This window comes from Pan paniscus, chromosome 6 (assembly GCF_029289425.2).
Source record: "Pan paniscus chromosome 6, NHGRI_mPanPan1-v2.0_pri, whole genome shotgun sequence".
In the NCBI taxonomy this organism is placed as follows: Eukaryota; Metazoa; Chordata; class Mammalia; order Primates; family Hominidae; genus Pan; species Pan paniscus.
Window position 1 is genome coordinate 44,654,883 of NC_073255.2, and position 15,105 is coordinate 44,669,987.

Consider the following 15,105-nt stretch of genomic DNA (forward strand, 5'->3'; position numbering starts at 1 on the left):
TCTCACTCCATTGCCCAGGCTGGAGTGCAGTGGTGCGATCTCCCTCACTGCAACCTCTGCCTCCTGGGTTCAAGCAATTCTCCTGCCTCAGCCTCCCCAGTAGCTGGGACTATATGTGCGCGCCACCACACCTGGCTAATTTTTGTATTTTTAGTAGAGATGGGGTTTCACCATGTTGGCTAGGCTGGTCTTGAAATCCTGACCTCAGGTGATTCGCCCGCCTCAGCCTCCCAAAGTGCTGGGATTACAGGCACAATCTATTTTTATTATTTATTTATGTATGTATTTAATTTCTGAGATGGAGTCTCACTGTGTCGCCCAGGCTAAAGTGCAATGGCACAATCTTGGCTCACTGCAACCTCCACCTCCTGGGTTCAAGCGATTCTCGTGCCTTAGCCTCTGGAGTAGCTGGGATTACAGGCACGTGCCACCAGGCCCAGCTAATTTTTGTATTATTAGTAGAGACGGAGTTTCACCATGTTGCCCAGGCTCCTCTTGAAATCCTGACTTTAGGTGATCCACCAGCCTCGGCTTCCCAAAGTGCTGGGATGACAGGCATGAGCCACCACACCCGACTGCATAATCTATTTTAAACTGCTAACAACTTAACTCAATCACATACAAAATTCTACTCCTTTATATCTCTGACCCCCCACTTTGCTATTAATGTTACCAATTACATCTTTTTATACTATACATCCATTAACATAGTTTGTATTTTTTTGTCTTTTAAATTCTATGCCAGGATTTAAAGTGATATTTATTTATTTATTTATTTATTTATTTATTTAGAGATAGAGTTTCATGGTGTTACCCAGGCTGGAGTGCAGTGGCACCATCTCAGCTCACTGCAACCTCCGCCTCCCAGGTTCAAGCAATTCTGCTGCCTCAGCCTCCTGAGTAGCTGGGACTACAGGCAAGCGCCACCACGCCCAGCTAATTTTTTTATTTTTAGTAGAGATGGGGTTTCACCATGTTGGCCAGGATGGTCTTGAACTCCTGACCTCAAATGATCTGCTTGCCTCGGCCTCCCCAAGTCCTGGGATTACAGGCTTGAGCCACCGTGCCTGGCCTAAAGTGATTTATATGTCAACATTACAATACTACGGAAGTCTGTATTTGTCTATATATTTACCTTTACCAGAGAGCAATATTTTTGTGTTGCTGTCTAGTGTTTTCACTTTAACTTGAAAGACTTCCTTTAGCATTTCCTGTAGGGCAGGTCTAGTAGTGATCAACTCACTTGGTTTTTGTTTGTCTGGGTAGGTCTTTTAAAGAATTTTTATTTTTATTTTTGAGACAGGGTCTCACTCTGTTGCCCAGACTAGAGTGCAGTGGCCCGATCATGGTTCACTGCAGCCTCAACCTCCTAAGGTTCAGGTGAACTTCCAAGTAGCTGGGACTACCGGTATGCACCACCACACCCAGTTAATTTTTGTATTTTCAGTAGAGATGGGGTTTCACCATGTTGCCCAGGCTGGTCTCAAACTCCTGGGCTCAAATAATCTATCCATCAGAGCCTCCTAAAGTGCTGGGATTACATGTGTGAGCCACTGTGCCCAGCTGAGTCTTTTTTTTTTTTTTCTTGTAATTAAAAATTTTGTATGCCGGGCGCGGTCACTCATGCCTGTAATCCCAGCACTTTGGGAGGCCGAGGTGGGTGGATCGCGAGGTCAGGAGTTTGAGACCATTGTGTCCAACATCGTGAAACCCCATCTCTACTAAAAATACAAAAATTAGCTGGGCATGGTGGTGGGCGCCTGTAGTCCTAGCTACTCAGGAGGCTGAGGAAGGAGAATCCCTTGAACCCAGGAGGCGGAGGTTGCAGTGAGCTGAGATGGTGCCATTGAACTCCAGCCTGGGTGACACAGCAAGACTCTGTACCCCACCAAAAAAAAAAAAAAAAAAGTTGTAAAAGATTTTTGTAGAAACAGGGTCTCATTATGTTGCCCAGGGTTGTCCCGAGCTCCTTGGCCTCCCAAAGTGCTGGGCTGACAGGGCATGAGCCACTGCGTCTGGCCTGGGAAAGTCTTAATTTCTCCCTTCTGGAGGGTGGTATGGCTTAGGGGAACAAATGTGAACTTAAGAGCCCTGTAGGATTTGATTAAAATCTCTACCTCCCACTTAGTAGTCATGTTATTAGCTTTGTGACCTGGCACAAATTAACTTCTTTGAGCTATATTTTTCTATACAGCATCTAGAGAAAATATATACCTCCAAGGGATTCTAGAAGAATTAAGCAAAATAACATATGAAGTGCTTAGCAGAGTTTCCAAGTTCCTAGCATATACTAAATATTGAATAAATGGTTATTCCTGTTTAGAAACAACAAAAACTACCAACTATGCAAATAAGACAATCAGTTTCTCTGATTTGAGCATTTTTAGGATACCCCAGCATTTAGCAATATAAGTATCACATGAATAAAGCCAAAATAATATCATGACATAAGCATAGGTGAAAACTAATTCATATTTTTTCCTTAGAGTGAGTAAAATAAGCTGATAAGCTTTGACCAAAAGTTTGCAAATTCCCACCCATCCTTCTGCCCTCCACTATGTGTGTTTACAGTGTGGGGGTGAGGAGGCAGTTGGGAGCCCACAGTGCCAGTGTAGCCAGGAGGAGGAGATATCTGAAATGGGGTTAAGTTTTAAAGGCATAAAGATGATATCACAGAAATCCTGGAGGCAGAAACTCTTGGTAAGATACATTACCTTTCTGCTCAGCCAGCTCCCACAGTTCCTGAGCGGCCGCCAATGACAGTGTCATGGGGTATTCCACAAGGACGTGCTTGCCAGCATTAAGGAACTGCCTTTGGTAAACGAGACAAATACAGAGAAAGAACACTTCGAATAAGCTTCACTAAAATACTCTGCATAATAGAGAACAGAATGTTATAAAGGCATGAGAGTTTCTGTGTGTGAATGTGTCATGACTGAGGGTAGGAGTCAGTGCCACGGGATATGGAGGAAGAACTGTATCCTACATTGTTTTCTACTATCCTGTGACAGATCAACTTTCTGGTTATGTGTTAATTTGAACATTCAACCATTCATTTATTCAACTAAGTACTATTTACCAATTACTGTGGAGGAGAAATAAAGACACATTAACAAATAAATTTCCTATCACCACATGGTGGCTATAAAGGCTACAAAACCCACAGCGGCTAGCTTTGCCTGAGGCAGTCTGAAAAGATTTCACTAAGGACCTATGAACTGGGTCTCAAAGTATGAGCAGACATTTTCCAGGTGCAACATGTGAGTATATTTCACTGTCAGCAGCGTATGCAGGGGCTTGGGCATTTGTGGGGCTTTGTTCAATCGGCAAACTTCAGTGTGGCAGGGGAATGGACTACAGGCCGTGGAGGATAATAACGTTGGAAAAGTAGCTGGGGGCCTGACTGTGAAGGACCTACAATTCTGTGCTCAGCAGTTCAGATTTCATTCTGTGGATACCAGAGTACAAATATTTATAAGCATGGGACTTATGTCAGAATCACTTTTCTTAAGGAAATACACTCTGGTGCCAGAAAAGGTTAAGGAAAGCCAAGGAAAGGTATTTTTGTCTACTCTAGAGCTAGACTGATAAAGAGGAAGCATCTTACCCATGGGAAACAGCATGGTGGGAGCAGCTGTAAGAACCTAGAAGGAAGCTAGACTGAGGAAGGCAGCTGGCACTTCCCTGTTAGCTGCCAGGTCCTGAGGGTTAAAGGAACTCAACCGTTATTTTATGACATTGAAAGCACAAAGGAGAAAACGTTGGAAGCTGATCCAAACTGAGAAAGGAGTATGATAATTTGCCAAGGATGCCGGCTCCACATCCTAAACTGTCTGGTGAGAAGAAGGAGGCCACTACTGTTGAAAACTACTCTCAATGGGTTTTTACAGAGAAATAAAACACTTTAATTCTGAATGTTTCTAATGTTTCAAATTACACATACTAAATATTAATTTTACTATTTTTTCACTTCCTTATATATTTATAACCAGCAATAAGAATTTCTTAATGTTTTGACATTTCTGTGATTGGTCACAGAGCAATTGTAATTTTCTCACTGGCTCTTCTGACTCCTTTGCAGGGTGTTTTAGCTTGCTTGCTCATTTTTGCAGTACTGCACTGCTGTGTAAGGCAAGGACTGCCTGTGTGGAAAACCCACCTGATGTAGTCCTCATGGCTGGAGCTCTCACTGCAGATATAGGCGACCTCCACCTCTTGGCTGGAAAGAGCATCCTCCAAAGAAATCTGCTGGACTCCATCAACGCTCCCGAGCTCCCTTCTATTTCAGAGTAACAGAGAAATGGAACTCAATGGTAGACAGAAGAAAGGAGCACCATCCTTCTCCCCTCCTCCCGACAGGTCCTGGTGATCTGCTGCCAGAAATGAAGAAATGAGTTTCTTCTCTCCCACTTCCAGGCTATTTTCCATTGTGGAGTGAGAAAAATAGCCTCAGAGTTCAAGTCAGGGGATCTGGCATTGAGTGCCAACAGTACCATTCACAGCGTGTATGACCTGGGAGAGTCTTGAATTACTTCATCTCCAAAACAAAAGAAACAGCTGGGCGCGGTGGCTCAAGCCTATAATCCCAGCACTTTGGGAGGCCGAGGTGGGTGGATCACTTGAGGTCAGGAGTTCAAGACCAGCCTGGCCAACATGGTGAAACCCTGTATCTACAAAAAATACAAAAGTTAGCCAAATGTGGTGGTGGGCACCTGTAATCCCAGCTACCTGGGAGGCTGAGGCAGGAGAATCACTTGAATCCGGGAGATGGAGGTTGCAGTGAGCCGAGATTGCACCACAGCACTCCAGCCTGGGTGACAGAGCAAGACTCCTCAAAAATAAAATAACATAAAAATAAAAGGAACAATCTACTTTTATCTCATGAGAAGTGATCTCTATGGTCACTTCCAGTTCCAAGCACTTGGCCAAACATTGTGACTACCAAACCTAATCCAAATCCAATACGTTAACACATTTAGGGTGCAAACTGGCATGCGACTTTGAGCTACTTTATAGCTAAGCTAACGAAGCCCAGAAGTATGTACGCACACATGTTTGTGTGTGTGTGTGTCTGTGTGTGTGTCTTCCTCCCTCTGGCCAACTGAGCTCATTGGAAGGTGAGGAATTCGTTCTCCATGATTTCTCCTACAATGCCTAGCACATAATAGGCAGTGATAGCCTTGACTAACCAGGAGCAGAAGCAGGAGGGGAAGCCAAGGCCTTCTGACTCTTCTAGAGCATGGGGGAGCTGCAGTCTTCGAAGAGCCAAAGCCCCAGCAGTCCGTACACCTCCCAGTGCAGCGGCTGGGGCAGGAGAGTAGCCCTCTAAGGGTGGCAGTCATGGGGGAATGTGGGACAGCTAGCAAGCAGAAGGCCCTCAGCCCACTCAGAGCTCCAGCTGAGCTGCAGCAGGCAGAAAGCATTCAGGAAAATTTAGCTCCCAAAGAGTATTATGCTAGGTTTCTTTAATGGGGCCACCCAAACTAAATTGCTCAATTTCAGCAATACTTATTGTTTGCCTATTATGTACTAGGCGCTGTAGGAGAAATCATGGAGAACAAATTAAAATCATCACCTTTCAATGAGCTCAGTCAGCTAGAGGAAGACACACACACACACACACACACACACACACACACACACACACGTACATACCACTACCACAAGACTACCAGGAGAAATGTGGTGCTTGGAAGTAGGAGATGGAGACTCAGGGTGGGAAAGGAATACACCAGAAAAGCTTCCTGGGGAGGAGGTAGAACTTAGCAGGTAGGTCAGGAAGGGAAGGGTATGTGAAGAGGGAAACAGTGTGAGTACTGGCAGGGCTGTCATGCAGTGGTATGACCTGGCCATCCTCCCATACAACCTGGGTAGTGTAGGTGTTCCCACTGAGCTGACCCTGGAAGCCAACTGGCAGAGGACTGGGGCTTAAGGGAAAAGGAAAGGTCCCATTTCAGCCTTGCGCCCAAGTGCTGTGTGTGGTCCCAGCTCCAGATAGGGGTGCAATGGGGGTTACGGTGTTGCCTGATCTTAACTTTGCTCTCCCATTTGTGTGCAGCTCCCTTGGAATCTTATGGGGAGGAAAAGGCTGGCCAAGGGCAGATTCTAGCACTTCTGGGTCTCCCTGGTGCCTCCAAGCCCATTTTAAATCCTTAAAAGTGGGGCCACGTTTTGAGACAGGCCGGAAGAGGATGGCCCCATGAATGAAAACATGAAAAAATTTCTACATAGACCATCACAATTGTTACTTATGCTTTGTGTAAATATTTATCTGATGTCTCTAAAGCACTAGAAAAAGAGTTGCCTAACTTGCTCACGACCATGTCTTCAGGCCCAGCCCAGTGCCTGCACCTAGTCCAAAATTAATATGGATAAATGATGTTACACAGGATTAGTCTGGTGCCTGTATCTAGTTCACAATTAATATTGACAAATGATGTTATACAGGATTAGTCTGGTGAGTGGTGCGTGTGTGTGCGTGTGTGTGTGTGTGTGTGTGTGTACAGGGGTGAGTGGAAAATTTGAGCATGGGGGAAGAAGAAACAAGGTGATAAGTTTGATTTTGACTGGAGATAAATGAATCCTTAAAGAAAAGGGGGAGGCTGGGTGCACTGGCTCACGCCTATAATCTCAGCACTTTGGGAGGCCGAGGCAGGAGGATCACTTGACCCCAGGAGTTTGAGACCAGTCTAGGCAACATAGGGAGACCCTGTCTCTACAAAAAAAAAAAAAAAAAAATTATCCAGGCGTGGTGGTGTGTGTGTCTGTAGTCCCAGCTACTCAGAAGGCTGAGGCAGGAGGACCACTTGAGCTGTGGGGCAGGAGGATCACTTGAGCCCAGACGGTCAAGGCTGCAGTGCACTGTGATTGCACCATGGCGCTGCAGCTTGGGTGACAGAGTGAGACTCTGTCTCAAAAAAAAAATAATAATAATAAAAGTGAGGCTCAAAATTACCAATGGCAAAAGAACACATGGTGTTTAAAAGATGGGCTTTGGAAACAGACTTCTGCTCAACTTCAGTTCTTAGACTTTCCAGCTGTGTGACTTCAGGCAGATTACTTAAGCTTTCTGTGGTTCAGCCTCCTTGTCTGTAAACTGGGGGGTAATAACACTACGTAGAAGGAAATATCACATGTAGAGCCCAGGACCACCTAGGACGGCTGTCATGATGACTATGTCAGGATTCCCCGGTGCACACCGAAAGCCTTTCAGGCCAAAGCCCCATACATGTGTTTTCTGTGCCCCTTCTCTAACTGTCAGCCTTGAGCTCACCCTCCTGCCTCTGTCTTCCAGTCTCCCAGGCCAACCTACTGTGCATCCCAGCTGCAGGCCCAGCAAGCTTCAGTTCCCAGACCCATCCCAACCTGAGATCTTATGGGGCTGACCCTAAGCACAGTTCTCAGTTGGGAGATGGCTCTCCCTGCCCTGGGTCTGGAAAATCTCCATGTCCTGCAGTTAATCCGCCTCACTGGGCTTTCCACGAATTATGAAGCACAAAGACATTGTGAGCCACCTCGACACGAAGCCAATCAGGTTCAGGAACGCTGAGGAAGGGTGTGGATTCCGCAAGTCCCTCATTCGCACGGAGCCGGCTCGGCCAACACCAACCACCACCACGCCAAACTTCCTCTCGGGCTGAAACACAAGGGACCAAGGTGGAGTCTGAAAACACTGTACGCATCGAGCAGAAAACTACAAAACAAAGGAGCTGGCAGGGTCCCGACGAGCAAGATGGAAGCCAGCCCAAAACACACAGGAAGCCACGGCATCAGGATGGGATGAGACAGTCCCCGAAATGGAGGCTTGGAGAGAAGTCAGTCCCGCCAAAACCTGTTCTTGAAGGTGCTCCACCATGTCTTTAGGTTGAAAACCTTCCGAGCACCCACAGAAAGTGTTCCCCCAATTTGGCTCTCCACTTCTACTGCCCCATCTCCAATAATGAGGGAGCTTTCCCCATTAAGCCAGACCCAGCCCATGGCCTGACTTCTGCCCTCCCTGGGTCCCTCCTCCAGTGGACACATGAATCTGATACTACTGGGAGTCATTCAGAGGGCACAGCTTCTTCATCAGATGCTGGCAGAGGAGGCAAATGGGCAAACCATGATTGGTCACCTTACTCAGCGTGGGATCCAGAGGCTTTGACTCTTCACTACAGCCTTCTGAGTTCCACATTTAAGATACTGCAGTATCTTAAATATTATTTAAGTGCACTGCTGGAGGCTGTATGTGAACAGTATTACAGTGAAAAATCAAACTGACTTTTAAGTTATACAGCAACTCAGTATAATAAAAACTGATAAAATTTATCTCCATGCACTGGGCACGGTGGCTCATGCCTGTAATCCCAGCACTTTGGGAGGCCAAGGCAGGTGGATCACTTGAGGTCAGGAGTTCCAGACCAGCCTGGCCAACATGGAGAAACCTCGTCTCTACTAAAAATACAAAAATTAGCTGGGCCTGTTGGCAGGCGCCTGTAATCCCAGCTACTTAGGAGGCCGAGGCAGGAGAATTGCTTGAACCTGGGAGGCGGAGATTGCAGTGACCCAAGATAGCGCCACTGCACTCCAGCCTGGGTGACAGAGTGAGACTCTATCTCAAAAAAAAAAAATTATCTCCATGCATCCCTTAAACTCACTTCTTGGATGCCTCTGAGCATAGAAACATGAATGTCATCTCAGATTTGCCCCTTTTCTTCACCTCTGTACCCAGTTGTCACCACTTCCCACTGACTCTGCCCCTCTTCCTGTGCCCACTGCTCGTCTTCTTCTTCCAGGATTTCTTCCAAATGTTTGGGGATTTGCCAAATGTTTTTCTATTATTGATTTCTCATTTAATCCCACTGTGGTCAGAGAACATTCTTTAAATGAGTTGAATCCTTTTAGATTTATTGAGATATTTTATGATACGGGATGTGGTCTACCTTGGTTAATGTTCTGGGCACACTTGAAAAGAATGTGTATTCTGCTATTGTTGGGTGGAGTGTTCTATAAGTCTGTTAGATCAAGTTGGTTGATTGTGTTGTTCAGGTCTTCCGTATCCTTCCTGATTTTCTGTCTCCTTGCTCTAGCAATTATTGAGGGTAGAGAAATCTCTGAATATAATTGTATATAACTGTGTATTTCTCCTTTCAGTTCTATCAGTTTTGACCCACATATTTCAAAACTCTGTTATTAGATACATACATGTTTAGGATGGTTATGTCCTTTTTTTTAATTGACCCCTTTATCTTTCTTAAATGACCATTTTTATTCCTGGTAATATTTTTTGCCCTATAATTTATTTTGTCTGATATTAACAATCCATTCCCAATTTCTGTTGATCAGTGTTGCATAATACATTTTTTTCCCAACCTTTCACATTTAATCTATATGTGTTTTCATAGCTATAGTTAGTTTCTTATAGGCAGCATATAGTTAGGTCTTGCTTTTTTTAACTCAGTCTAACAATCTCTGCCTTTTAGTTGAAACGTTTAGACAATTTACATTGTGATTATTGATATGGTTGGGTTTCCATTCAAATTCTATAGAAATCCTGCTATTTGTTCAATCTGTTCTTTTTCCCCTCTTTTCCTGCCTTATTTTGGATTAATTAGAATATTTATTATGATTCCATTTTATCCCATTTGTTGGCTATTAGCTATAACTCTTTTTCAGAAGTTAAGGATTTTATATTATATATTTTACTTACCACAGTCTACTTTAAAGTAATATTATGCACTATTCCACATATACTATAAAGAACCTGACAACAGTACACTTCCATTTCTTTTCTCCTAGACCTTGTACTGTTGTTATACAATTCAATATTGAAGCGAGAGATTCTCCAGAACTTGCCCAGAAGCCAAGAGGTCTGGAAAGGATCTCAGCCTCTGTCAGCCTGCAGCTTAGGAAGAGTGATTCACAGAGCCTGACTGTCCACTGCTGCTAAACCGTACACTGGCCTTGGCTCACACATCTGACTGAACTGTCTCCTATGACTAACTGCCTCTCTTTCTTCAGCCTTGCAAGTTTCCTGGGAGTCCTGGGAGTGGACTTCACATATAAAAGGGGACTCTGGGAGACCTAGTTCCTGGCTTCTCTTCTGGAAGTCAGGGAAGAGTACGGGAAGGAGTGGCCACAGTGCCCAACTGACAATTGACAATTTCACCAAGTAAGTCCTTTTTGGGTTACTAGTCTTGTTTTCTTTTTTTTTTTTTTTGGTAATTTCTAATTACCAAAAAGCAGTAAGACAGCCTCTGGAGAAATCTGTACAGCCAAAACACACATTAATGATCAAATATTAATATTTGTTTCCCTTTCAATCAAGAAAAGAAGACTAGCAATCCCCTTATTAGGTTAAATATTTATGGCATTCTTAAGGTTACCGTATTACTACATTCCAGATAATAACCAGGATATGCTTCTACCAGCTTAAAAAAAAGGCACAAGGTTAAGAAACAGCTCCATTATCTATAAATAAGCCAAATTGCTTTTTAAGATTTCATTAGTTAATGATACACACAAACTTGCATACAAAACCTGGCTTGCACAGTGTGTCAGGCTAAATTATAAACTGCTTTAGGATTTGGTTTCGATATTACTGCCTTGCAAAACTGACACACAGGGACAAGATATGGGTGAAAGGCCCAGGGCAGTAGCTCATGTCTGTAAACCCAGCACTCTGGGAGGCTGAGGTGGGCGGATCACTTGAGGTCAGGAGTTTCCAGACTTGCCCGACCAACATAGTGAAACCCTGCCTCTACTAAAAATACAAAAAATTAGCCAGGTATGGTGGTGGCGGGTGCCTGTAACCCCAGCTACTTGGTAGCCTGAGGCAGGAGAATCGCTTGAACCGGGGAGGCAGGGGTTGCGGTGAGCCAAGATTGCACCACTGCACTTCAGCCTGGGCGACAGAGCAACACTCCATCTCAAAAAAAAAAAAAAAAAAAGGATATGAGTGAAGACACTGGTATCTTAATAGTCAAGCTCCTCTTAGGGGAAGAACTTTATTTTTGAGAAAAATTACTTGTTAGGCCTTTTAATGTGAGCCTCTTCATTTTACATGAGGGATCTTGAAGGTGCGTTCTGAAGGGAAACTGCAAATCAGAGATTGCTAGACCACCCTGTAGTAGCAGCTAAAACTTTGGGGCTAGGAACCAGTAGGAGGCAGAGGAAAGGGGAAAGTGCACGCAGGTTAGCAAAAGGCTGAAATCTGCAGAGAAGGAAGCCAGTGAGAAACGCCCAGTGGAGGAGGGAGCAATGGACTTCCAGAAACCAGGACATCTACAGTTCCATTTTCAGTTGTCTGCTGTGCTCTGCTATCCTGAACCTTTGGGAAAATGCCACTACAAATAGCCCTATAGAGGTGGTATTTAAGGAACAAAGAACAGGAGCAGTTTTGAGACAGCAGAAAAGGACACATAAGCACAGCAAAGTGACTAAAAAACTCACTTAGGTCCAAATCACAGTCACAGAGTGAGCTTGCGCCCCCACCCTTGGACTCAGAGAAGCTGGTGTTTGGCACTCCAGATGCAAAAATGGAGTTCATAGAGTTAGGAATGTGCTCTGCCAACTTAGAAAAAAAATTTTTTTTGAGATAAAGAGGGTAGAAGAAAATGTAAAATCACTGTAGAAAAACTTCAAGGTGAGGCATGAGGGCAGGTGCTGAAAAGGTGGAAGGAGACTCCAGGCAGTCGGACAGAACAAGCTAGTCGTTTTCATCCACTATTTGCAAGAATTTAAAAAAAGTTTGATAACACATTGGTTGGCCTGGGGAAACAGGTATGTTCATATGTTGCAGGAGGGAGAGAAGAACCTGCTTTACGGAGAGCAACTTGGAAATATTTATTACAAATTAAAATGCAAATGCCCTTTGTTCTGGTAAATCCAACTGTAAGATAATGTGTCCTATAGAGCTACACAAGTCAAGTGACTTAGGCTTACTGCAGCCTTGCTTATAACAAGCAAAAGATGGAAATAATCTATATGTCATTAATAACAGGCTGGCTATGAAAGTTATGATCGACTCGTGAAACAGAGTATTACACGGCAATATAAAAATAAAAGAACGAGGAAGCCCTTTATGTATTGAAAGGGACTGGTCTCCAAGATAGATGATCGGGTGAAAGAAGCAAAGGACAGCCTAGTGTGCACTGTGTGCTACAGTCTGTGTAGTAACAGGAGGGGTGGTAGCCAAAGGAAAAAGATACTGTCTATGTTTAGAATCTCTTTGAAAAGACAGCCCAGAAACCTGTAACACTGAAACTGGCGACATGCTCTTGCTGGGAGCAAGAAAAACAGAGTGGCTGGGAAACAGGGATAGGAGGGAAGAAGACTTCTCATAGAAAATTTTTTTTTTCTTTTTTTCTTCTTTAAAGTTTAGAATCACACAAATGTATTCACTATCTAAAATATAAACCACCACTGAAAACAGACATAAATATCAGAGGGCTGCTCCAGGAAGGTGAGAATTCTGCAGTGTATAGCGCCTTGGCTCACTCCCGCTTCCCTTCCTGGAGCTCCCTCTACAGTGCTCAGAGTCCTCTGCTGCCCCTGCCCCTGCCCTGTCCAATGACCCCAAGTGCCCCAGACTCCTCTCACCCCTCCTGGCCCTGCTGCAATTGGTTTTCACTCCCATACCTCCCTGCTTCACCGTGGGTCATCCAAGACCTTCTCATCACATTCAAGGGCTTCTTCTCAGCCACATCCTCCTGGACTTCAGACATGGGCGACCCTTACCTGGACCTTCTTCAAACTCACTCCTTCCTTTCTTCTCTTACCTCATGCTACCGAGGTTTTCTTTTCACATTTCACTTTTTTTCTTCATTTTACCCAAGATGTGCATATTTCCCAAAGCTCAGTCTTCATCCCTCTATTTTTCTCTCTCTCCCATGTCCCCAGAGTATGGGGGCCCCTCATTCTCAGGGTTTCCATGACCACCTCTATGCCAAAGACCCTAGCATCCTGAGCTGTGGGCCATCCTCTCTTCCAAGCCGCATTCCCAAGGCATTTCAACCTGGCTTTCCCACCGCGCCCTGGATCTTCACGCTGTGTGCTAAACTCCAATTATCCACCCTTCCTGACAGGTTGTACTCTGAACTTCTGGGCAAAAGCCAGTAGCTCTAGGAATCCTGGCAGCCCCCAGCTTTAAATGCTTGGAGTCATTCCTGCATTCAACAAACATCCTGGGATCAAAGCCCGACTGTGGCCGATGGTCCTTCTTCTGTCTTTCTCCCTCCAGCCAGCCTCTGGGCCACAACTCGTTTTGCTTGAAAATTTCTGTCATATGATTTCCTTCCTCTACATTTTCACTGACCCTCCCAAGCTCTGGATTGCATTAGAAGATTACTTAACAGTCTCTGAATCATCCTATCATTTAGTCAACTGATAATTAGTGAAGATAAGCTATGCATGAGGCATCAAGTCAGATGCCATGGGGATGCTAAGATGAGCGAGGCACCCCGAGAGCTACAGTCAAAGCAGGAGGGGAAGGTAACAAAAGAAAAGATACATAAAGCACAATGGAAATTCATAAGAGGGAGGTATGACTTCCCGAGAGAGGACTCTTGAGAAAACTGTGCAGTACAAAGGACTTTTGAACCAGATGGATGGGATTAGCTGGATATAGGCAAGAACAAAGGCATTCATGAGTCAAAAACATCAGGGCTTAGATCTCTGTGATGCTCCTTAACCCCCTGTGACTTACAGCAATTGACTTATTGCTGATTTTCCTCATCTACAAAATGGGTAATAATAGCATCTTGCTCCTAGGCCTTTTGTTAGGACTAAATGGATGCACATTCTGGGCTGCTGTGTAGCAGATTAACTATATATCTTTAACATACAGAAAAATGGAGAATGAGATATAAATGATATAAAATACAATTATGTACATTAAAAGTATATCAGGCTGGGCACTGTGGCTCATGCCTGTAATCCCAGCACTTTGGGAGGTCGAGAGGCATTTGGGTCACTTGAGGTCAGGAGTTCAAGACCAGCCTGGCCAACATGGCAAAACTCAGTCTCTATTAAAATTAGCTGGGTGTGGTGGCCCACTCCTATAATCCCCGCTACATGGGAGGCTGCAGCTGAAGAATTGCTTGAAACGGGAGGCAGAGGTTGCAGTGAGCTGAGATCACACCACTGCACTCCAGCCTGGGTGACAAGGGTGAGACTGTTTCAGGAAAAAAAAGTATATCACACAGGAGGTGATATATGTTGCCAGGGGTCAGTAGCAAGGGGAGGTTGTGACTATAAAGGGGCAACAGAAAAGAATGTTTTGGGGTGAGGTTCTGCATCCTGACATCCTGGGGTGATGGTTACACATATGTGTTTTAATGGGTAAACCTCTACACCAAAAAAAAAAAGAGGCAGTTTTACTGCATATAATTTTTTTTTTTTTTTTTTTTTTTTTGAGGCAGAGTCTTGCTCTGTAGCCCAGGCTGGAGTGCAATGGCACAATCTTGGCTCACTGCAACCTCTGCCTCCTGGGTTCAAGTGATTCTCCTGCTTCAGCCTCCTGAGTAGCTGGGATTACAGGCATGTGCCACTACGCCTAATTTTTGTATTTTTAGTAGAGATGGGGTTTCGCCATGTTGGCCAGGCTGGTCTTAAACTCCTGACCTCAGGTGATCCGCCTGCCTCGGCCTCCCAAAGTGTTGGGATTACAGGCATGCGCCACGGCGCCCAGCCTACTGTATATAAATTTAGAAGGTATTTGCACAAAAACAAAATGTTTCATGAACATACACAAATAAAAAAGGAAAACCATTTAATTCATTAGAATAGTTGGCTTTGGCAGGGTGAGAATGGGGATGGAGAGAAAATGAATAAAATATAAATAAGTCTGAGAGCGGGGCCTTGCACAGCGCAACAGAGGCAATGTGTCAGGAACTGGGTGTGTGGACTGTCCCTGTGCCTGAGGTCTCTTCCCCCTGCCTTCCAAAAGGGAGAGGGAATGGCCTAGAGGAGGGTGAGGAAAGCAAAGGAGAAGAAAAGAATTAGGTAAGTGAGGAAGTGATGAGGAGGCAGGAAGTAGGATAAGGAAGGGACAACTGGAAAGATATGGTGGTCCCACTTAGCGATAAGTTCCATGAGCATGAGTACCACACTTACATTTTTACCATT

At 44.6% G+C, this 15,105-nt stretch overlaps 1 protein-coding gene across 3 annotated transcripts in view; it reads right to left on the minus strand.

Annotated features, from left to right (window-relative positions):
- BLVRA (biliverdin reductase A) overlaps positions 1 to 15,105 on the minus strand; it is a 48,926-nt gene that overhangs the window by 11,826 nt on the left and 21,995 nt on the right. For all 3 annotated transcript variants that reach the window (XM_034963985.3, XM_055115876.2, XM_055115877.2), the window contains 3 exons: positions 7,515 to 7,636; positions 4,160 to 4,279; positions 2,715 to 2,812 (listed from right to left, as the gene is read on the minus strand). In XM_034963985.3, coding sequence (XP_034819876.1) covers positions 2,715 to 2,812; positions 4,160 to 4,279; positions 7,515 to 7,636 — 340 coding nt within the window. The remainder of the gene's footprint in view (positions 1 to 2,714; positions 2,813 to 4,159; positions 4,280 to 7,514; positions 7,637 to 15,105) is intronic.